The sequence below is a fragment of the Tympanuchus pallidicinctus genome, unplaced genomic scaffold, assembly GCF_026119805.1.
Source record: "Tympanuchus pallidicinctus isolate F22 unplaced genomic scaffold, pur_lepc_1.0 scaffold22, whole genome shotgun sequence".
Lineage (NCBI taxonomy): Eukaryota > Metazoa > Chordata > Aves > Galliformes > Phasianidae > Tympanuchus > Tympanuchus pallidicinctus.
In genome coordinates this window covers 2,621,567-2,644,931 of record NW_026294739.1, presented here as the reverse complement: position 1 = coordinate 2,644,931, position 23,365 = coordinate 2,621,567, and the positions used below count along the sequence as shown (strand labels likewise).

General features: G+C 41.6%; 1 protein-coding gene across 7 annotated transcripts in view; it reads right to left on the bottom strand.

Moving 5' to 3' along the window:
* Positions 1-3,782: 3,782 nt before the first annotated feature.
* The window catches only part of STAG1 (stromal antigen 1), a 160,820-nt gene continuing 141,237 nt past the window's right edge, over positions 3,783-23,365 (bottom strand). For all 7 annotated transcript variants that reach the window (XM_052687270.1, XM_052687274.1, XM_052687275.1 and 4 more), the window contains 10 exons: positions 22,502-22,641; positions 20,884-20,985; positions 19,296-19,444; positions 16,295-16,423; positions 12,924-13,129; positions 10,049-10,220; positions 7,279-7,389; positions 6,238-6,352; positions 4,787-4,867; positions 3,783-4,689 (listed from right to left, as the gene is read on the bottom strand). In XM_052687270.1, the coding sequence (XP_052543230.1) occupies positions 4,666-4,689; positions 4,787-4,867; positions 6,238-6,352; positions 7,279-7,389; positions 10,049-10,220; positions 12,924-13,129; positions 16,295-16,423; positions 19,296-19,444; positions 20,884-20,985; positions 22,502-22,641 (1,229 nt within the window). In that variant the 3' untranslated portion in view covers positions 3,783-4,665. The remainder of the gene's footprint in view (positions 4,690-4,786; positions 4,868-6,237; positions 6,353-7,278; positions 7,390-10,048; positions 10,221-12,923; positions 13,130-16,294; positions 16,424-19,295; positions 19,445-20,883; positions 20,986-22,501; positions 22,642-23,365) is intronic.

Genomic DNA, 23,365 nt, shown 5'->3' with positions numbered 1-23,365 from the left:
CCGAGGATCTTCATAAACCTTTCTTTGGGGGTTGATGAGCAACACAGTCTGCAGTGCCTGGGTTGTTTAGGGCTGAATGCTCCTTGGATTGCTCATCCCAAGGGCTGTAGAGGTGGCTGTGTCAGGCAGAGCTGCACTGACTGACATCACTGCTGAGATTCACAACTGTGTGCTGTGAGCATCACCTGGGTCTGCACCTTGTGCTTCCTGCACCACAGCTTGGGGAAAGAAAAATCCTAGGCTTGGATTTTGGAGTGTTGCATTCCAAGCTTTGCAGATCTCGGATTAACCTGCTCTGTTCTTCTGCTAGGCTTACCCAGGTGGCAGTTTCATACGCTGGCTGAAGCAGTGCTGTGTCTGTGGTTGCTACTAAGTCATGTATGGGCCATGGGGGCATAGGTGGCATAAATGGAGTCACGCTGCTCTTGGAGGATGAGACAATTTGCCCAGATTAGGGGGGGAAAAAAAAAAGGAAATTCCAATAGGACATAAAAAAAACCAAACTCCTTCAGCAGAGGGTTGAAGTAGAAACTTCCAGACCTGTCTTCCAGCCTGGCTTTTTTTTCCTCTCTAATTATTTGCCTGACTTTCAAGTAACAGATGTTACTACTAATGGCTCTGTGCTCACTCTCCTCACTAGAAGCTGCAAACTACAGCCCCAAAAGCTGGTGAGTGATGGTTACTGACATGGTTAGTGCTCCTGCAAATAACTTCCAGCACAAGAAGCCCTGTGATGACCTGTCTGTTGAGACTATCCTCAGTAATTAGCAGTAATGTGTTACAAGATAAAGAACTACTGTACCTGCTGATCGCTGCTGCTTCTGTCCACTCCCCAGGCATCTGAAGTGGAGGAAAGAGGTAAGAGTGCAACTTTGCTGGTAGGCACTGATCCTGGGTAGGTGCACGTTGGTGCCTGGTGCCTTCAGCCATGGAGCCTGGAGGGAAAAAAAAAAAGGGGAGGGGGGGATGAGGGGGGAAGCAGCCACTAAAAATGACCTAAAAGATAGCAGAGAAAAACTTTCAGCTATGATCCCAGCTCCGTAATGACTAGAGGTGATGTACTCAGATTATGGAAACGCATTTAAGCTGTCTGAATGTATGTGGTTGTATTGCAGCAGACATGCACTGAATAAGCAGGTGCCTGCTGCTACTGCCCCAGGAAAGAGCACACTGCAACAAGGCAAGGTCAGCTGAAATGTGAATGTTTGGGGGTCCCTGCAATGAACTGAGTTCTTCAGTTAGTTGTGAGAAGTGGTGTAGTCAGGTGTCTGTAACCTTAAGAGTTATCACATAGGACCATGAGTAGTTTCAAAGGTATGAGAGTGGCTGTCCAAAGTTTAGAGGCAAAAGCTGTGTCAGTAAAGCAACAGGTGCAGTTTCTCAGCCTGATCAGAGCCAGCAGGAGATGCTAAATGAGAACCCCAATTGTCAAGTCACAAAAGAGGAGGCACAGCTGTTTTTCTAGTTTCCTAACCTCATTAGCTGTTATACAGACTCCATCCTCTTTTCCCCCTCTTGCTAGTATAAGAATGCAGCTCTTACATGCTGGTGAGTTCTGAGCACTTCATTGCTCTGCCATCACAATGCTTTGGAAACATACTGGAAAGCTGTTCTGGCCACACTTCTCCAGCTTCTCTTGCATTCTCATCCCCTGCACAAACAATAGGTACAAAATAAGAATCTTTTCAAAAGTCCTTGAACTTAGAAGCAAGCCAAGCATGACATGTCAGGCATTAAGGGTGACTTACAGGCAGCTGGAGGGAGGTTCAGGTTGTGGCTGAGGAGTAGACCTAGAGTGCAGTTCAGGCCTTGACTCCTATCCCATTCCTCACCTGTTTGGTCCTGTTCCTTTTCCTCTCAGATCTTTCTCTGATGACAAGGCAGTGTCCTTTAGCTCTGCAGAGATGAAATCATTAACAGGTTGGGGAAAAACAGCACCTCCTTCTCTGAGCTGGGGGCGTCACGAGGCTTTTCAGTTTGTGAATCTGTGAAACTTCATTGCCCTTCCAGGCCTTTATTGCTGCTTTCTTCCCACATGGTCCAGATCATAGGAGGTGTAAATGACAGGAAAGTGAATTTTTTCTCCAACTTTGTGGCAGTTTTTACAGCATGGCAAAGACTGGAACTTCCCAGGAGTGAGACTTCCCAAGTTGTGTGATGAGTTACCAGATGTACTGCAATCTCACAATAAAACCCCACCATCAACCAAAGCCACTCCACAGAGGAGAGAAAGGGGGAAAAAAAGCGGGGGGGGGGGGAGAAAGAGAGATCAGATAACATTTTCCTTTCCTCTAAGGCTGAATGGTTAAGATATGTATTGTTTTTGAAGCCTGGACTATATGAGAACTACCACTCAGTACTTCATTTGGCTGCTAATTAATGGGATGACAAGATGTGATGGCCCAAACCAGTATTTAAACAAAGTTATAGTGAAGAGGGTGCTCATCGTACTCATGATTTTGAATAGTTTATTAAATGAAAGGTGAAGCATCAGTTTTAAATTGTACAAAAGGAAAAAAAAAACCTCATATTGTAAATGTACAATTTACAGAATTACTAGCAAAACCAATCAAGGAGACACTCATAATACAAAAACCTATTGACTGCAAACTGAACTGGAAACCCATTGCAGGTACCGTGATAATAAATGTTTGTTATACAGTATTCTACAATGTTAAATTAGGAATCAGTTTTCCACACAGAGGACTGTGAAGCACAAGGTTTGTCTGAGGCTCTGACTCAAACCTGGCAGCCATTATTGTGCCTCTATGCTCACAGAATTACTGCGATGGCAATTTAATGCAGCCATCCCAGCCCACCCAGCACCACAGGGATGGACAGAAGAGGAAGGGAGGTAATGTTACTGTGTTATGGAGCTCCAGCCACTTCTCCTGCTTCGTGTGTTACCCAGCTGACAGCAGAGGAACGGCTGAATCTCCTGGTCCAACATTTTTGGCAACTGTTTGTTTGAGAACTGCACATGAAACAAACAAACCTCAGCTGTGTGAAATGCTGGTTGGTTCTTTTTCGCTGTTTTTTCCCCTCCCAGCAAATAAGCACTGGGTGTCAATGTTGTTTTGTTTTTAAATAAGCTCCCGTAAAAAAGAAAAGTTCCATGATTACTTGCTGTTGCTTAAAAAGAAAAAAAGCACCTCTAAAGCTGCTGTGCTCCAGGTGGGTCGGTCTGCTTTGTATCTCAAAGGCAGAAAGGAAGGTGAATGCTTGGGGCTGGTGCCCAGAGACGCCGCTCAGTGCAGGCTGTGGGTGGGCAGCAGCTCTGGCAGCAGCCACCAGGCTGAGGCATCAAACCCAAGCATAATTCTACTCCAAATCATTGAAGACTGAAAAATCTCTGATTACCATGACTCAGCTGAGGCTGTTCTGGGCTTGTCTTTTTTTTTTACATGTTTTTTGCTTTTCTGAAAAATTGTCTTTTTTTCCCCCCAGTAGTTACTCTTAATATGCACAGTTAACACTGAAAATGTAGCTGTATTCCATTGTAAGCTTAAGAACTTCACCATCTAAGCACAAGTTTCTATGCAGCACATACAGTACTTCTAACTGGCAAAATTAATTTACAAAAATAGCGCAGAAGGGAATTGAGGGCATGGGAAGGGGGCTCTGTATGGTACAGGTAACAGTGCTTGTAGGATGCTACAGCGACTCCTTTCCCCCACCCTTGAATTACTGTTTCTTTAATAGGAAAGTTGCTGTTTATGTACCTTGGGTTGGCAGGGCTTGAAGTAGGTAGTAAAAACAGCAAAGTGATTACTTGAGAACCATTGGTGTGTTTTACTGAGAATACTTTATTTGCTGGTATAAGTTGCTAAAAATGCACAGAGCAAGTACCAATAGAAAACTTACTGCTTTTGTGTCCCCGTGTGCTATATAAAATGAATGTTACACAGCGTCTGTTGGAAAAGTGGCTTCATGGACATCTCTCACTTTATGTCCCGTTATAAATAAAAATAAATCTTCTCACGAGTATAAAATCTGGGTTTATCATATCAGAATCTGAATTTTTTTGGCAGAGATGCACGTCATTAGAATTCTAACCTCCTCTATGAGAGTGTTCTTCTCAATGCCTACGAGAGGATATAAGCGTACCACAAGGTTAATCAAATCCAGTGTGTCCAAAAACACTTTTCTGTAGCCAGAACGACCTGCTTATAGCATCATTGCTAGTCAATGGCTGATAGGCATAGGTTTAATAAAAATGGCTAGCTTTTAAAACATAAAAAGGCAAATGTTAAAACCGTTTTAAATTGTACAGCAGAAAAATAAAGTTAAAAAGTTCTGTTATCACTCAATGTTTTCAGAAAACATATGTAGAACAGTGTTTATTTTGACAGCTGTCTTAACAATTTAAAACTTCCTCCTCCTCCAGGAAAAAAAAAAATCTGTATTAGGACAGTCAAGAACAAGGGATACAAATGATTTTCTAGGTCAGCCTTTCTGAGGTGACGGGATTGGCCAACATTCCTTTGTGTCATTAAGGAGCTCCTCTTCTTTCTGTCACTACAAAAAGGGATTGACCTCAATCATTTGGTTAAAAATCAAACCGTATCACATCAAAAATGTGGTTTTCATACAAGCTATCACAGTATATAGGCCTCTAGCTCTAAACAATAGAGTTCCAAATTTGTAAAATGTCTTCAGCAGACTTCAGAACATTGGCATTCCAAATCCCTAGAAAAATGATTTAAAAGAGAGTGATTAATTAAGTGCAACGGTAATCAAGAAAGGAGCCTCTGATAAACAGCAGGCAGTAGGAGGGAAGGCTTACTGAATCATCCTCAATGATAGCTGCGGAGTCAAAGAAGTCTGGCCTCAGTTCAGCCCGTTCTCGTCGGTTTCTTGAAGGTGGCTGCAAAGATGGGCAGGCTGTTAGAACATCACATCCATGACTGCCTGCCAAGGACCTGCTGGCTCTACAGCTGCTGGCCTGTTCGTCCATGGCCTTGTAAAGCAGCTTTGCATGGATTTCCATAAAGCTCAGATACAAATTGAGGCCCTGATATAGGAGAGTGCTGCCTAAGTTCATATTTATTTAAGGAAGCAGACAAAGAATTACACTAAAGTAACTTCAAGTTTGTGCCCATAGCTAAGGACTCGCTTAAGGCCCTTGCTGCCTTAATGGTGTTCTTGTGTTAGCACTGTGCATGGTCAGACTACATAAAAACTGTGCTTTATGCTTCGTCTGTGATGAAACCCTGATGTGGTCAGAACATTTTACTTACGATGATACAATACGAGAACTCAACCTCTGCCTCATAATTTGGACGTGAAAGAGAAATACAAAAGCACAGAAACCAGTAAAGTGCATAATGCAAAAGTTCATTCAGAACTGAGGCCAGTAGGCTTGTAGGAAAATCTGCACGTCTTCGATCATATTGACATGGAAGAAACAGAGGCTGCAGCCTGATGGTTCAGCCTGGTGCTGTAAGTACTGCTGTATGCCGGCCTTCTCCTGCCTGCTGTGCCAGCACAGCTCCGTGCATGGCTGGAGCCTGGACGAAACTGTGCATATGGATGCATTACCTCCCCTACATCCCAGAAAACAAACTAGGAAACAGAACGAACTCTGCTTGACCACAGTGAGCCTGCATAAAGTCCTGTGCCTGCAAATGAGTTAGTGATGGCTGTAACAATGACACAAGGAAGGAAGCAACAGCACGTATAACTAGCTGATGGTTTCCAAACTCTTCATAAAGTCAAACACCAAACCAAATCAAATGTCATTACTGGATTTCAGACAGTCCATGTGAACAGCACGATGCTGAGTAGGCAGCTTCATGTAATGTTCAATGGGACAGAATGAGGTGGTCTCACCTCTGTGCCCCAGCAGCACTCCTGCCCCTGGTTGGATCTGCAGGGCAAGTCAGATTGGTGATTTCTTTAGCACTTCTCTAAGAGGTCTGCACTGCTACAAATCATATCCTCATTCTCATAGGTGGACAAGTCAGAGGTGCACAGCAGTGCTTCAGGCATGTGCTACTGCCTGAATCCAGAATATTAGGAGGAGCAGTAGGCAGTGCTTCTTGTGTTTCTACGAATGAAGTCAACTGGGCCTGAAACTGCAGTTTCAGGTTTCAGAAAATATTCAGATTACTTCCAGTCTTTAACGTTAAGATCAAAGGAAATAAAGGTCAACATTGTGGACACTTTGTACTTACAGAGTTCCTTCTAACTCATCCTTCTACCACTTTAAATTTGCTATTAATAAGATTTACTGACCAGATCAATGACCATTGTGTCCTCAAATTCTTCATTCATGTCCTCTAGCTGACCTCGTGAGGACATCATTACATCTTCGAAGATGGGCTCAGCATCATCTTCCATTAGACCGCGTCTGGTTAAGCAGAAAGAAGGCATCGATTTCAGGCACTGTAATTTCCCAACCATGAACACGGTCATTAAGAAAATGCAAAATCCATCCCCTAATTCCTTCTCAGCATTGCATCGAGAATAAAACCAGCATGTTTACTCAGTATTAGCTGGAAGAAAATTGTAGGTAAAAACCCTCCCACGTGCAGAGGCTAAAGCAGGAAGTCCAGTGTAATATCATTATGACCACTAATTAAATCTGTCCTTAAGAAAGAAAGGGCAATAACCTCATTGGGTTTGTCTGCCCTTTTATAAAAAGGAGCTACAGTGTCTGCCAAGATCACTGTTAAGTGTCTGGGAATCCACCACTGAATCCAAGACCAGTTTCTAGCACTATAATGACCTGATCTTGCTGGAGACTCTGGCCCCCGCCCTGAGGAGTATTTATGTGCTGAAAGACCTCATTAGATCAGGAGCACAGAGCACCTTGTACAACAGAACACTTCTGCATTCACCCACGTGTGTTCCCTCCATCAGCTGCCCAGTGGGACACCTTCACAATAGATGAGGCGGGTGAACAAAGCTTAAACAAGTTCATGGGAAAACTGGAGAACAACTTGAGATGAACACCTGCTGTAAATTCCTTAACAGACAAATCACAGTGCTTCATGGGAAGTGTCTGGAAATAGTTGAAAGCAATTAGGTAACGATGAAAAATGGTCCCACAAAGATGTGCTGATTCACTAGGCACCTGCTTACAGCTGTGGTTAGGGGCAGAACACCTGGCTACAGCACCCTGTTGCTTGGCATCCATGCCAACATTACACAGCTGTTACTCTGCCTTTACAAAGAAGAGTTAAACATCATTACAGAATTTACTGGTCACAACCCAGAAAAGTAACATTTAAATGCAGTTCTGCCATCTAAAATGAAGATGCTCTGAACACTTACACTGCGTGCCTTACACCAGTTCTCCCTTTCATGTAGTTCATTCCTGTCCTGTCCTTTCGATTTAAATCTTCTAGCTTCTGTTGGCCCAACCAAGATATCTGCATCTGGGGACTAACAAACATAGAGCAGAGTTATGACTGAGAACGCTAACGATTCTGAGTTGCCTGTTTTCAAACAGCATTTCCTCAAGTTCTTTGTCTGGGTATGCTTCAGCTTTAGTTATTTAAATTACATCCATCCTTGTACAAGTCTTCTGGATTCCCCTCTGCAACTTGGCTCCTCCCCTTGTGTAACAATTCCATTAATTGTTTCAATAAAAACAGCTACATAAAACACTAGCATTACTCATTCATTGATGTGCATGCATCCGAAATAAGGACACTTCAAAAATTTAATTCACCACCTCAGATTGGGCAAAAATAAGAGTAAGAATAGATCCAAGTTAATAACAGAAACATTTTAAGACAAAAAGTCACGGAAAGTGAAAAACAAATTGCTTTCAAATGCATCCTCCTATCAACTTCAGCATCCAGTGACGTATCCGTATGCAAACTCCTGGAAGGCTGTACTCAGTACCAACTAAATCCAGCAGTAGAAAGCAACGTGTTCGATGTTTTGTGTACTGCAGTTAGAAAGAGACAGTAGTAGATACGTGCAGATCTTCAAGAGCAACACCACTTCTTAAATATGTAATCTCATACCCTAGTACGACTGACACTAAAAGGGAAGAACCACGTGAAAACAATCCAGGAGAAATACTGCTTTGGGCATGACTGACCATTCTGTTCAGCAACCGACTGCTCTGTATTTGTTTGTGACCCTCATCTTCCATAGATTTATTTATGCTGGAAAAGATCTTCAAGATTGTTTGAAGTACCTCGTGTTACACAGCTGTGTACAGCTACTATGCAAACAGCATACATTAGATTGTATACATTCATATTTTTAGGGACTCTATGGAATGCACAAGATGTTTGGGATCAATTCACAAGAGGATTAGGGATCAGCAGGATCCAACTGTAAGGTATGTTGTGGCACGTAAGAGACAGTGTTAAGTGGGAAGATGAGGTGACCCTCAGCATGTGTGTGGATGAGAGCTAACTCCAGGCTGAAAGGAAACCATTCTCTACTGTTGGTTCACACTGTGAACTTCTGTGTGGGATCCAAGGAGAGCAGTGCTATCTGTCTTTGCTCAACAGTTCTCTGCCTGCAGCATCAGCTGAGATGGGGAAACAGAGGTTCAAGCACAGAGTGAAAAGCCTGGTGCAGCTTCTCCCTGAAAAGAGTAAGGTTCTCCCACACCTTAAGGCAGCTCCTGTTCGTCGGGCTCAGGAAGGTGATGCACAGCAAGTGGAAGCAGTTGTACTTTCCTTAACTGATTAAATATTCACAGAGAGGTAGCTTAGTGTTCAGCACAGTGATGGGATCAGAAAGGGGCAGGGAAAAGCCTCTTGTTTCATCAAGTTCTTTGGTTTTTCTTTTTTTTTTTTTTTGATTTGCTTTTTAATTGAGGACTAGGAAAAAAGGAGAAATTGTTGAGCTACAAAGTCTTATTTATAATCTAGAAATTACAGCAATATCTGGGGATGCAAAGAGCGCAGGAAGCAAGGAAAATGAAGGCAGATCTCAGTACCATGAGAGTAAGGTGATAAGATACTTTGGTTTGGACCTTAACAGTTCATCCTCAGTTGTGTTTTCATGGCCAGCTGGAGCCTTCTGCCCATCTCATCTGTGTAGGTGAGAAAAGCCATGCTCCCACTTGCCTTGTATCCACATCTTCATGTGCCAACCCTCATTCCTCCATACAGCACCAGCTGGGAAACCGTGTGCCCATGTCAGGCCTTTGTGCAAGAGAACAGGTAGCCCTGCCTGCAGTGTGAACCTGCCTGCTGAGCCTTTCACCCATCTCACACTGCCTTGTGCTGATACCACGTTGTTGTATGGGGAAATAAGGGAGCTGAAATCATTATGGAAACACCAAACGCTGAGGAAATGAAGTTATTTGCAGCCAGCTGAGATGCAAGTATCTCTTGTGGCAAACACAGATTCATGGATGTTATCAAGGTTTCATCTGCTGCACTGCTGATGTCTGTGCATGCTGCAGGCACAACCAAGGGAAAAGAATAGGCTATAAAAGTTATAAGAACAGCCTCCAACGCAGATGCTGTTGTTCTTTGTCTTCAGATTGATAGAATTAGCACATAGCAGCATCCTCTGAAGACTTTGTTAAATAAACTACTGACAGATAATAACAACCATTCTCCCCCCATAAATTGATTTAAATGGAGGTGATAAACTGGGAGTTGAATGACAAAAAATCATGTCTAATTTAGGGCAAAAAAAAACTGCCTGCAGAAGTGCCAAGAAGCAGGAGATACCAGTTCAGCAGCTGGACTGAAGAGTTAATTTGTAAGAAATCAGTAAAGATGTCTGGAGAACAGTTACTGTACTATGAGAGAAGGAAAAAAAAAGATAACATCTAATAGGTTTTCAGAGAAACAGTTCAATCCAGCCTGGGCCCACAGACACTATGATTTATCCATAAGCCCTCAGTTATGCTATAAGACTTCTACCTTCATTACAACCTGTTTTTTTGGGGGGTGGGGGTGGATTTAAAATAATGTAGCTATTGCTGAGCCATAGCCAAGATGTTCCTTTGTAAAAGCAACTGGAAAAACTACATTTGTGGAGCCACAACTATCCACACACATTTTACACAACTTCTTCACCTGGATTTTACTGTGTTTGGTACACACATTCCAACACTTACTTGTGTAAAAAATCTTGCTCAGATCCCTGCTCTGACTCGTGCTCCTGGATCTGCTCCCCTATTTGTCTGGTGTTCTCTCTCAAGACAGTTGAGGTGAGCTGTGGTGCTTGCAGTGCTCCTGGAGTATGGATGTTTTCAGTCCTGTTCAGCCAAGAGCCTTCCAGACTCTCATCTAGGAAAGGAACATTCAGAATTACTGACACATTAGTGATGGTGTAAAATGCACAGTATTGCTGCCTTTAAAATCCTCTCAGCCAACTCACTGAACCTTACGTTAATAATTAAAGCCTTCCATCTATGATGCACTTCAATACAGAGTTCTTTTTAGAGGCAGCACCTTCTGCAAATTCATGTTTTCCGTAGTTTAGTATCTATTGAAATCTTTAAGAGAAAAGCTGGATAAATAATCAAAATGGTAATTTTTGTGTTAAGGAAGGATTACTACCAGTTATTCCCAGCAGTAACAACTATTCAAAGTAGAAATACTTCAGAAAACAAAATAAAAAACATTGCAAACTGCCTGCATTGTTGGGTGGCTCATACGCATTTCAGAAAAACAATTCCTAAGTACCAACTCTGCAGTCTAAATATAAGACTGTTAGTTTCATACATACACATCAGATGAGATACGATGGGAGTGGAGGCATCAGAAACTTCAGTGAGAACCATTCCAGGAGTACAGAGGGGACATTTAAATAAGGAGAGGTCTGGCTGATGTGAAAGTGATGCAAAGTGATTTCAGACAGTGTATGTAGAGTTTAGAGCAGACAGGAGGATGGAGATGGGAAGCTGACTGAAGGTGCAATGTGGGATGCTGGGCTCATGCTGAGAAGGCAGAAAATGGAGATGAAGGGCTGGTGGGGCCTGAGACGAACGTGTGAGAACACAACTGTGCAGAAGTTGCTGCAGCAAGTGAAAGACAAGAGACTACAGAAGAGGACAAGACAAGATATAGATTTCCTAGCAGGAAGAAATAGCATTCCTATGCTTTTTATTACCCTTTGGGCTTAAAAGCTGTCTAAAAAAGTTGCCTATTTATTCTTGAATTTGCCTTTTACAACACTAGGGTTTTTAAAAATCCTTTTTATGTTTCACTTCCTTAAGGCATTATGAAGAAATGTCAGCAGTTCTACTTTCAGGAACAATGGAGAATATTCTCCAGCCCCAACAGTCTGCTGAAGCCAATACGTGCTGCACTGAGGGCAGGAAGGAACTGCAGGGTCTGGCTTTGGTTCTTGGATGCCATGATAGTTTCTGCAGTGCCAACGTCCTTCCTTTAGAGTGGGATTTAAAGGAAAAAAAAGGTTAGCAGGATCCACCAACAGGTCTGCCTTTGTTGTTCTAATGCTAGATCAATTAAAATTAAAACCAGAACTTGTGGGAGGGCTACAAAAATAGGGAAAGATAAAAAAACAAAGGCCTGCATACATGCTGAATACAGACTATTAGTAGGCAACCAGCTGCTCAGCAGACTGGTTCTTCATAGCTCAACTTCTACAGAGCAGTGAACAGTAAATATTATTTCTAAGAAGAGGATTACATTTCTGATTATTTCCTGAGCTCATTTTAGTACATCCAAAATGAGCCCCTTCCTTGTGCAGCAGTCTAGATCTGCCCTCAAAAAGCAGGCAAACTGGCTCCAGGCTGTACTGCTGCTAGGTAATTCCCGTGGAAACTTTGGTACATTCAGACATTTCAGAAAGTGAACCATTAGGTGAACAGCCACAGATTCAGGCTTACAGCATTTTAAGTCAGAGATGTTTTTGGAAAACTCAGGACCCCAGATACTGCAAAGAAAGGCAATATTCAAAAGGAAGGTGTTAAGTCCGTTCTTCCTCCTATTGATCACTGAACAAGGCAGGAATGAAAGAGAGCAGGGCAAACAATGTCATAAAACCTACACCCTAAGAATAAGATTTGTCTTATGGGGAAGCAGAGATGTTACTACAGTTCCTGGAAAAAATAAGGATACTGGTAGAATAAAATAAATTAGAATTAAAGTAGTAACAGAAGGAAAGAAAAAAATGACCCCAGTTGAATCCTCTAAAAACCATGGCAACCTGAAGGAAGCAAAGCAAGCTGTGCTTTTTCCTACCTAGACTCTAGGTTGGCTACTGGAAACTAAAAGACTTAGCTCATGCATTGCTCAGCATAAGCTGTAGGGGAGGACAGATCTGACTATAAGAGAATCAGCATTAGATTCTTCACTGAGGGATTACTGTGGTAGATAACAATCTTGGAAAACACTCTGAAGTTTAAAGATCTCACTTATAATTGCTGTCTATTGAAACAGTAAGCATGTTCACATAAACATGCACTACATCATGCAATTTCACACTTGTCAACCAGGAACAGATGCAATCTTGTAAGAAGTTGGCCATCGTTGCCAAATTCCTGATGTACACTCCTGAAGTCACAGCAGCAGTAAATACACTGCGTATTGGTGCCACGCTGAACAAAAACATGCATCTCCATGTATTCTCCAGTGAGCTGATCTATATGGATCTACAATACCAATCTGTATCAGAATTTCTGCCTCAGGTTTGCTCTAACACCATATAAATTAACAACTGCTTCGAAATAAAACAAAAGCAGAAAGCAGAAATGTGTGACTGGGAAAGGTGCAGAGCAGTTAACTCCACAGCCACCTCCTGTTTCCACTGTCAGCAATAGCTTTTGTAGTTCTCCATCTGAAAATCTCAGAACAAGCAGGAACAGGGAATTATGAGGCTGTTTCTCATGCAGAGATGTTGAAGCTTGATAGCAATTTGCAGAACAAGTGCTTTGTTTTCACTACATACAAGATATAAGGAAAGCTGTAATGTAGACAGAAAATGAGAAATACCTCTACTAGGCAAGGTGAAACCATACCAACCTTCTACTCTCTTTTTGTGTAGTGGTGGCCGTCCTTTCTTATTTCTCACTGAAGAGGTTTTGCTGCTGCTGCTCCCACTGTTAACAGACATTCTGTCGTCTTCGCCGCCCGTAACTAATGAGTTCCTATAGGAAATGAGCGGCAGCCACACGTCTTCTCTTCTCTCCATCATCTGTTCTGTCAGAAATTTTTCTAGGTAGGTGTGACTGAAAATAGAAGACAATGAGTGCAGAGGCTCAGTGCGTTGTTTCCTCTATTTAACGTGCAAGTCCTCCCCACAGTGCTGAGAACTCAACAGAAATCTGCCACGGTGTTTCCTTATGTTATCAAATTAAAATACATTGATAAAGCCTTGCACCTTGAACTGATTAAGAATTCATGGCATTCCCTCAAAACAAAGTAACAGTTAATTGTGTACAGGTGATCAGACAAGGAATTTGAAGTTTTCTTTCCCCGACATCTTCCTGTATTTGCCTGCCATCATTCACAGCGCGCTCTACTTGAATTCCCCTTCTGTTCTGCATAGCAAGTAAGCCACTTCTCTATAATGCTGGTGTGTCAACAGATAATCTGAGTTAGCAGTCTGAGGATATAATTTTGCATCTTTGGAAAGGGAAAAGAACAGTTTTCTCAAATACAAGCAGATATTTTTCGGTAAAAAATTGAAGATCCATTCCATTGCCATGGAGAAGTCCAGTGAGTACCTGTTAACTATTGGGAGGAACCAGCCACCTTCTGTCCCACACATGGCCTGGAGGACAAGTGAGCTATTTTCCTTTTCCATTGAACGTTCAATTAAGGTTGTCCATAAAATGAGTAAGAAAAGCCACATAAAAGGGATTCCAATGCGTTCCAAACTAAAGAACCAAGCACTCAGAATTCAGGCACGAGAATGCTGGAGTACAGTGCCTTACCTCATTGTGTTAAAAAATAACGTTATGATGCACTCTGTGATCACAATCTCATTCAGCACACTGCCAAGTGGCAATAATAAGAGCAATAGTAACAATAATAACAGTAACACAAATAATATCAGTCACACTAAAGTAAATCAGAAAGGAAGCAGAAGCCTAGCAAAACAGTAGTGTTTCCTGAACTGTGATGGGAATGGTATCTTGCACCACGGGCACGTGACAGTCAGGCTGCCTGAATCAATTCATTTATTTTGAGGTAGGGAAGGCAGCCTGGAGGGTAGGATGCCCTCCAGCTTGCCCATGTCTCCAGACAGGCCGCTATGTTGATGGGATCTTCAGGGTTATTCTAGAGCACTTTAACCTCCAGACTAACAGCCCATTGCTGAGCTTACAGTCAGCTGGCTGGAGACCAAGCCAGCAGGGAGGTAAGTGATCCTGCACACAGGACTTCTCCACCAGATGGTGGTCATGTTCCTTCCTGCTTGCAGGCTGCTGCCCCTTCGCAGGGCGGGGGAGAGGTCCCTGTGGATTGGAGCAGCCATGCCACAGAGAAGGGCAAAAATCAACTGTCCAGAGTATAGCTGAGAATGTAACGTCAGCAAACTGCTATGGGGCAATGCACCCACTGCCCAACGAGTGCAAACGTGACAGATCTCTCGAGTGAAGGAACGCAGAGATGTCCAAACAACATCTTTACATATAAGCTGGTTATCTTGACTCTCTCTATAGTCACTGCAGCCAATGGAATCCAGGGCATGTCCGAGCTTATCTCAAAGCAGTAATTTAGAACAGATCAGATGAAACATGGCCTAAAGAACCTATTTCTTTTCACCAGTCTTCAAATGCAGCTAAAGTAAAGAGCTCAGATACAGAAGGCTACAAGAAAGACAGCTAAAATCAGGAGAAATGGATTCCACCAGAGCAACCTTTGCAGTCCTGAGAAAAATGTGGGGAAAAAACGTGAATGGTAAGACTGAAGGGTAAAGAATGAGAAATACTGAACTTCATGCAAAGGGTCCGCTCTGATTTAGCTGTCAGGTACGCCGTGTACTGGTAATGTAACTTCAGATTTTAGACATGGAGAAACTTGTGGAAGTACTGGGAAGGGAGCAGGAAGAATAAGCTTCGATAAATTCAATTGGAATCAGGCTAACTAGATTTATGGTAACAGACACAGGGAACCTATGATTCAGCCAGAAAGGCAGCCGGAAAATCTTTGATTCTTAAGCCCTGTTCTGAAGAACAGAATAGAGGTTGACAAAATTCAAGAATATAACAATGCAGAGAAGTTTGAAAGCCTAAGTGCCAGATGACCCTGGATGAACAGTCTAATTCTCAAGCTACTTTAACCATTTCTTCTACTGCTTTTGCTGAATTGGAAAATCATTTATACAATCAAAAAAGAAAAATTACAGAGAAGCTTGAGAGAATGAGTCAGTTCAGGTAGTCACAGCGGTATGACTTATATATACTTGTAGAATGACTTAAACTCACTGTGGCCAGAAAAATAACTAGAAAGATATTCATAACCATAAATGATAAGATCTGGTAATTACATATTTAAATTGTAATGAAGTTATTCAAATAACTCAGTTCCACACTGGCACACAGGGCTACGATGACGTTTAACTACACTGTTTTTCCCTTACTGCTTCTATGCTGTGGCCAAATCTTGGATATTTGTTACAGAACATATTAGAAATGTACACTCTTACCTCTGCAGTGATGCTGACAACACATCTTTATGATGAGCTTGCCTTCACTAATGAAGCTTTCTGCTTATCAATTCTCTTAATATCCACAGCTGCCTTTGACATTTTTTCAAATGTTGGCCACCCAACAGTATTTCTTGCTATACATTCAGCTCTTATCAGCAGTACGTCTGATTTATTTCATTTGTGGGACTTTATCTGATGGCCACACCAATACAGGTTGCTTGTTTCAGTCTGGGGTCTCTACCACTCTGCTCTTTCCTAAACAACAGCAGTGCTGTCTCTCACCCTGTCCTTCTATCCTATTGTGCATTAACAGAAGCTTTGACAACTCCAGAAGCTCACTTCAACTCAATAAATCAACATAAACATACTTCTCATACAAATGTCCAACAGAAATGAATGCTACTGCAATGTTTAGAGACCTCTGTATTTCCTACACTGCTTACAGCTCGTTCCTTTTTCTGCTTGTCTGAAAAATGATTCTTTTTATTTTCAGTGCTCCATAGGAAATTTTAAGCAATGTTGTTTTTTGTAAGGTCTCAAGTTCACTTAATCAGTGGATTTGATTCTTCTTTTCTGATTTATTTTCATTACTTCAAAATATAAATTGATGAATAATTATGTGGCCTTCCCAAAACCCCCGTTACACAATGAAAACCTCAAAGCTGGGAACTTAAACACACAATTCAACTATTAACACAACTCAGCAAAGCCCACTGAAGAAAACAAGGCTATTACTTACACAGTCTTTTTGTCCTGCCGCAGGAGTTTAGAAGAAAATTCACTAAGGACTTCAAGGAAAGCAAGGTTAGGAGGTGGGTAGTCTTGTCCTTTTTGATTCTGATATTTGAAGGCAAACTCTATTCCATCCCTGCAGTGAAGAAATTTCAAGATGTTCAGACATTTGTAAGAAAATAAAAAAATATCAACATCATCCCATCACCTCTAAATTCTGCCTCAAATTCAAACTGTGACCATCCCATCTTATTTTTCATTACTGGCAAATAGCAGCTTTTGGACCTGAGGGGAATCAGATGTTCCCTTTGAATGTGTGCAGATTCGAAGTCAACAACAGAATATTGCCAGTCTCCTGGTTAGGAGGAGACTGCAATGAGAGGAACTTGGCAGCTGTGGAAAGCCACTGCCTCAGCAGGAATAGCCAGTCAGCTTCTTCTTTTTTCAGCCTAAAGCAGATGCTTGCAGTAATAATTATATATGAGGTTCAACAAAGTATAACTTACACATCTACACTCAGAGGAGAGAATTTACTTACCATCATACTCATCCATGCACATCTGCCTTGTCTTTGCTTTATCATTTGAGATTACGGAAAACTACTTTTACACGACCCAATATGGCAAACGCATGCCTGAACCTCCCTTCTCCTTGTCACAGGAAGTGTCCAGCAGCCTACTGATTTCCTTTCAGGTCAGAGAAAATCCAGAAAGGAGCATAGGAGAAAGTGGAAGGAATGACTCCAGATTTAAAAAAAAATACACTGTTGTTACAGGTGGATTTGGGCCTAAAAACGTCCAAGTATGTTCATACTGCAGACATCTTCAAAGTATAATCACAAGACCCTGGCCTAGGACCGGGTCTGAGATGCCTTTTATGCAAACAGTAAGCACTGTTAGAGGAGTAAGGATGGCACCTTCCCAAAGATGTCAGCAACAGGCACCTTTCTCAGGGACACACGCAGAGCATCAGCAGCTCTGGTACTCGTGGCAGCAGTGTTGCAGTCACCATGCAGAGAAATAGATGCTGTGCCATCCTGCTCTACTCGCGTGCTCTCCCTCAGTCTGCTTGCTGAAAAGGTTCTTAGATCCCAATGAGAAGAAAAAAGTTCCTTTCAGCTGTACTAAATGATTCAAAGCAACTGAGGCTGAGTAAGGAAGATAAAATAGATGTAATTGTGAGGCCAAGAATCTCATCTGTTTTTATGAGTATCTTTTCAGGCATCCTTTGTGCTACAGTAAAGGCTTTTCTCATAGCATTAAATACCTGTGCTCTAAGTTCACTGCATACTACTGGATTTCCCTTCTGGAAAGGGACTGACAGTATGGGTAAGCTGCTCGCGTGCCTACAGAACACCAAATGGCTGAGGAATTCCCCAGGTCAAACTCCAGGAACATGGCTGATGCTGAAAGGCTCAGATCAGAAGCAGGCAATGTTTGGGTTGCAGTAACCTGTAGCTGAGATGATACAAAGCGAATACAGTTCCACCAGTTATGCCTTGGTGTGTACTGCCTTATCTGAAGGGAAAGTCATGAGATACTGAAGATCAGACTGAAGATCAGACAAATTTGAGGATAATCATTTATTCCTAAACCTGTTCCAGTAAAGCTGGACAGCTAGGCTGACTCCAGGGACACATCCCTGACAGGCTGCTGAACCCCCTCAGTAATCCTGGGAAGTCATGGGCTGTGCAGGGCTGGGGACAAGATCAAGACAGACCACCAAAAATCTCTTTCAGGATCTCTGTTCTTTCACTGGATGTCTTCACCAGTAGTGATGACAACACTGCTGACTGACAGCCAAGTGGAAGAAGCTGCCTCCTCACACTGAGAACTGCTTTAGAAAGTGCTGCAGATGGCCTGAGACCTGGGTGTTCAAGGAAGCAACAAAAAAAGGACACTGCCATACATACACCATGGAATCACAGAATGGCTTGGGCTGGAAGGGACCTCAAAGATCATACAGTTCTAACCTCCCCTGGTGTGGGCTGGCTGCCACCCAGTAGACCAGGCTGCCCTGCTCACCAGTGACTAATCTGAAGGTAGAACAAAAAAGATGCCATCTTCAATGCAAAACAACAGCAGCTCAGCTCGAGATATGAAGGAACTCGCGTTACTTTGGGTTCTGAAGTAGCTCACGCTTCTCCCATCCTGAGTATGACACATTTAGCATGCCTGGAACTCGCACACTCACCACCTACAGCCACCTCGTGCCATTTGGACAGGAAGATGTCACCTTTTACTCGGACAAGCATTAGGACTTTCTAAGAGCTCCCCAGGTATCTGCTGAAAACTTAAGATGGGCATGAAGGAGAATCCAGAGTTTCTATCCAAACTCAGAAGGGAAATGTAACCTAGCAGGTACAGATTTAACCGATATCCATTTCCAAATATAATTTTTGTCTCCTCCAAACTTCTGCATCACTCATGCTTTTTTCGTGGTCAAATTCATTCTATTATTTGCATTCCTTTAGAATATAAAGTCATGATCATGTTTGGCTCATCTTAGTCTTAATGCTCTGAGATAGCAAGCATTAATATTTTAACCTTTTTATGGCATGGAGGAGTTATAATTTAAACTTAGCAGCACCTGTCCATGCCCTCCTGCCCAGCAGTTAAATAAAAAGGCTCAATTCATCTTAAAAATAAAACAGATCTCCAAATTATTATTATGGTACCTTTTTATAAATCCTTAAGTACCTACAGAGCACACACTACAGTGTTACAAAGAACTATCTGCAACTGTTAGATACAGTCCACACAAGTACATGTAATACCTGTGACTTTAGCTCAGATAAAAATGGCCATTCCAATCACACAAATAAATAGGCAGCAGTTATTTTTTCTTCTTTCCTTTCTTACATTTACACCCTCCATTATTTTTCCACAGAAATTAGAATAAATAGTTACTCCAGGACCTGGCTAAATTATATACCAATAGAAGAATATACTGAGCAAAAAAGTTAAGGCAAAGTAATATAAAAGTCTGGTTTATTTACCACCACTCACTTGTGTAGTGTGGCCACTGCCTCTCTTGTCTTGATCTGATCCAAGCCAAAAGTGAGGGCAAACCGACGAGCCAGTTCCTTAATGCCACTGACATGGGCAGATGTCCTGTCCAGATTAGGACCTTGCTCCTGAACGAGTTCATTGAACAGCTAGAGAAAGAATTTAGTGGTTACAATCTGTGTGCTAGGAAACACATTCATTGCCAAAATCCTTTTTCATTTTTACCTGCGAGGGCAGAGCGGACACGATGCTCACTCCTTTTGTACGTAGATGAGACAGATTTCACTTATCTTCTAATCCACTCAACTCCCAGATCACCTTCTGGTAAATGCTGTTTGACAACTGTCCCCTGCCTTGGACTTGTGCAGACCACACTATTTTGCACTTCACTTCACTGGACTCTATCTATTCCTTTCCCAAATCAAGATGATTCTGCAGTCTTAAGCTGCTTTCTAAAATACCTGCCTCCCCCATCAGATCAGCACCAGCTAGAAAATTAGGAAGCAAAATTTCTATTTCATCACTCAAGACTTAATGAATATCTGAAGAGCATCACTTGGGCAATTGCCTTCAAAACCCAGTTGGCAATGCCACTGCAGCACCATAATTAACAACTCAGTAATTTTCTAAAAAGTTCTTTACTTATATTATCTTATTATGGTACCATCTAGACCTCATTTTACTAACTTGCTAATGACAGAGGACCGTGTCAACAACTGCATTAAATTCACTGTTTCTGCCCTACCCGCAAGCTCTGTTACCATAAAATTCACAAAAGCAGCTTCCCTGATGTGATTTCTCCTTGACAAATTCATACTGATGAACCTAGCACTTAGAAACTTGCTAATAGCTTGTCTAATACATATTTTGTTTGTGATGTGACACTAGGCTGACAGATCTCTGGCATCTGGCTTCTTCCTTTCTCCAAGTCTTAAGGACAGGAATTACTCTGACACTTGTCAATTGCTCTGGAGTTTCTTCAGTTTTTATCAGGTTTTCACACATCTCTCTTAGCTTCCAGATTGTACAGGAAATTCTCTGGTAGTCTGGAATGAATACTGGAAGGCCCGGCTGATTTGAAAACATCTTATATCATAAACTTCTCCATGTAATGAATATATCTAGTACTTCAAGGGCCTACACAGCATTTAGGGAAGCACAAGCTTTGTGTTGGAACAAGGATGGCTTTCATCATCAAGCCAATAACTTATGGTTGCTATAAAACAAATTGTACATGGAAGAGATAAGCTTAATAAAATTGGAGGACTTCAACTAATCACCTCAAAGCATGAAAAATCAATCAGTATGTAGGCAAAAGGAAAGGAGAAGAAGTCATTCTAGTTTCTCTTGTTCACTAGCTACCAGTAAACAAACACTACAAATCAGCTTGGATCAAACTGCACTCAAAGCTCTCTTCTCCTGTTCTTCCATTTTAACCTGACCAAATGGTGACAGCTGGAATGGCAGAGCAACACAGCCTCTTAACAAAAGCACAGATTTTTCTGCCTCACTGTAAACAGTGCCAGAGAAAAGTCCTGCCCAGGAATGTTTGCAATGAAGGATTTCTCACAAAAATCAATATTCTTACCTGTTGCAAACTGAGAATGAGTGTCTTTGCACACTGGATTTTATCAATTTGCCTTGTTTTGCTCAGGGTTTCCTTAATGATATCTCCATAGTCATTGTAGTACTAGGAAAAAACGTGGGGAAAAATCCTCTTTAACAGGAATTCTTACACAATATTTCAGTTCTTTTTCTGATTACTTCCAGTTCTTCTTTTGAAAAGACAGCAGTTTAAAGGAACAACAAAACCATAACAGTTTCAAACCCAGATTTCCTGTATGAATGGAAGGCAATGTTTCTGTATGAAAGTTCAAGCTGACTAGTCACCTGTTGATAAGGGACTTCTTCATTTGTTATCACCTATGTTACATTTGTTATCATCTTTGTTACATCTTTTGTAACAAATATGTTGAAAAACAAACAAAAGAGCATTTCCTACCCCAACTAAATGTCTGATGGCAGTGAGCTGCGGCTGAAAATTATAAGAAGCAATAATGCACTGAAGCTATACGTTACTGAGCAGATAGGTTACAAACAGAAGGTCCATGGTGAATTAGATGGCCATCATTCACTGAAGCTGGAAAACTGAATAAGGAATTAGTATGAAGCACTGCTTCATTCTATGCACTGAACGAGGAATGACTGCTGAGAACCACAGCCTGCATCATCATTAAAACTTTGGGCTGAGAATCTAAACTTTTTTTTTCCAGTATTCTTTCAGCTTGATTAACCTTTCTGCATTTGCAGCCATCTGTTTTCATTCCCTTTCAAATATTGTTCTCCTTTCTTTGCTACAGAAATCTTCCTAGTTTGCACTCTCAATTCAGTTTCTCTCACTCATGCTTTATTTCAAGAGAAAGAGGGAAAGAGAGGGAATAAAAAAAAAAAAGAGTAGCAGCAGGTTAAGAAACTAACTTGGAGTGTGATAGCTTCATCTTGAAACTGCTGCTCTGTCTTCTTTGGGATCCCTGACAGAGAGACAAGTTGGGTACACCTGGCAGTCTGATGTAAGCTGAGGGACTTGGTGTACCCTGGCAGTGTAAGAAGTGCTACGGGCCTGCTTACCAGCAGGTAAACATGCAAGGAGAGTGTAAAGTGGCAGCTGTGTAGCAAGTCCTTCTGAATTCCTTTGGGACTGAATATTGCATAGAAGCAGTGTATGCTGTTAAAATATTCAGGTACTGCATACCTACTTACAGCAGTACCTCACTGCACTTTTTTACTGCATTCTTGTTTGAAACAACCTCTTCTTGTTGCCCACAAAAAAAAAAAAGCCTGCTTCCCTGGTAGGCTGGGAGAAACAACTGTGAAACTGACAAACAACTGCTACTGTGGTTTCTAAGAATTAATTTGAGGAGCAGGATAAGAAATTCTCTGTGAAGATAAGCCTCTCTGAAATACTCAGCATCTTGTAGGACCAACCTTTGCCTTTAGTAAAGCTCTCCTTATGTAGGAAGGCTAGCTTAGACCTTACAGCTTCTCAGTGACAGTGTAATTTAAAAAGGAAAAAGTACAGGAATCAAATAAGGCTGGGGAAGCTTTCAAGGTCAGTCTTTAACAACTGAACTGCAAGGGAGAGAACCAAGTAACCTGACACTACAATCTCTATTCTCTTAGCAGAAGCAGAACACACAGAGCAGTACCTTCATATAGTGTTTGAAGATATCAGCTGCTGCATGCATGTCCACAATGTCATAAATTATCAGCTTGCTAAAGGCAGCCAGAAGGTTTCTTCTCTTATGTAAAGCTTCTATTTTGTTAGCTTCATCTTCTTCATCTCCCTCTGAAAGCATCAACAATAAAGTTGTTATAATTGCTTGTTGTTTTCTAGAGCAACATTATTTAAAGAGTAGCATTCAGGAAAAAAGTCAATTATTTAAAATGGAAGCAAGTATTGTTGCAAGAGAAGCTAAAACGGAAGATGATTACTTTGGAATGTTAGGACCTTCAGGTAATTTGGGAATTTCAGGAAGATGACACCATGCACCAAGGATGCTGCAGTCCTGACTAACAATGAATGCAATCCACGTGGAACTGAATCACTGATTTTCTTTACTCTGTGAAAGGCCACAGTGAAGAGCTGTTGAATGTTTTATGCTCAACTTCTGGAACTGAAGGACAGTTGGAGATACTTCTTTAGCATGACTAATCTATAAATGTTTCATATGAGAAGAATTAGAAACTGATGCTTGTACTGCATGCCTTGGGTTTGTAGGTGTGAAATCCACAGCTCTAAAGGAGCAATAAACAACAGGAGATAAAATCCAGTTGTAAGCATTAAATCTCCATGTAGGACTTCACTCTGAATAAAAATGAAAATCATAGACATAAATATGAAACACATTATCACACAGTAAAAAACTGTATTACACAATTTACAGAAGAAAATGCAATCAGCCACAACAACTGTGATAACAGCAAATACCATTTGTTTAGTAGAGAGCTTTTTTTTTTTTTTTTTTTTTCAAGGGGAATGTCCTGACCAGCTTGAATTAAAACAGATCTGT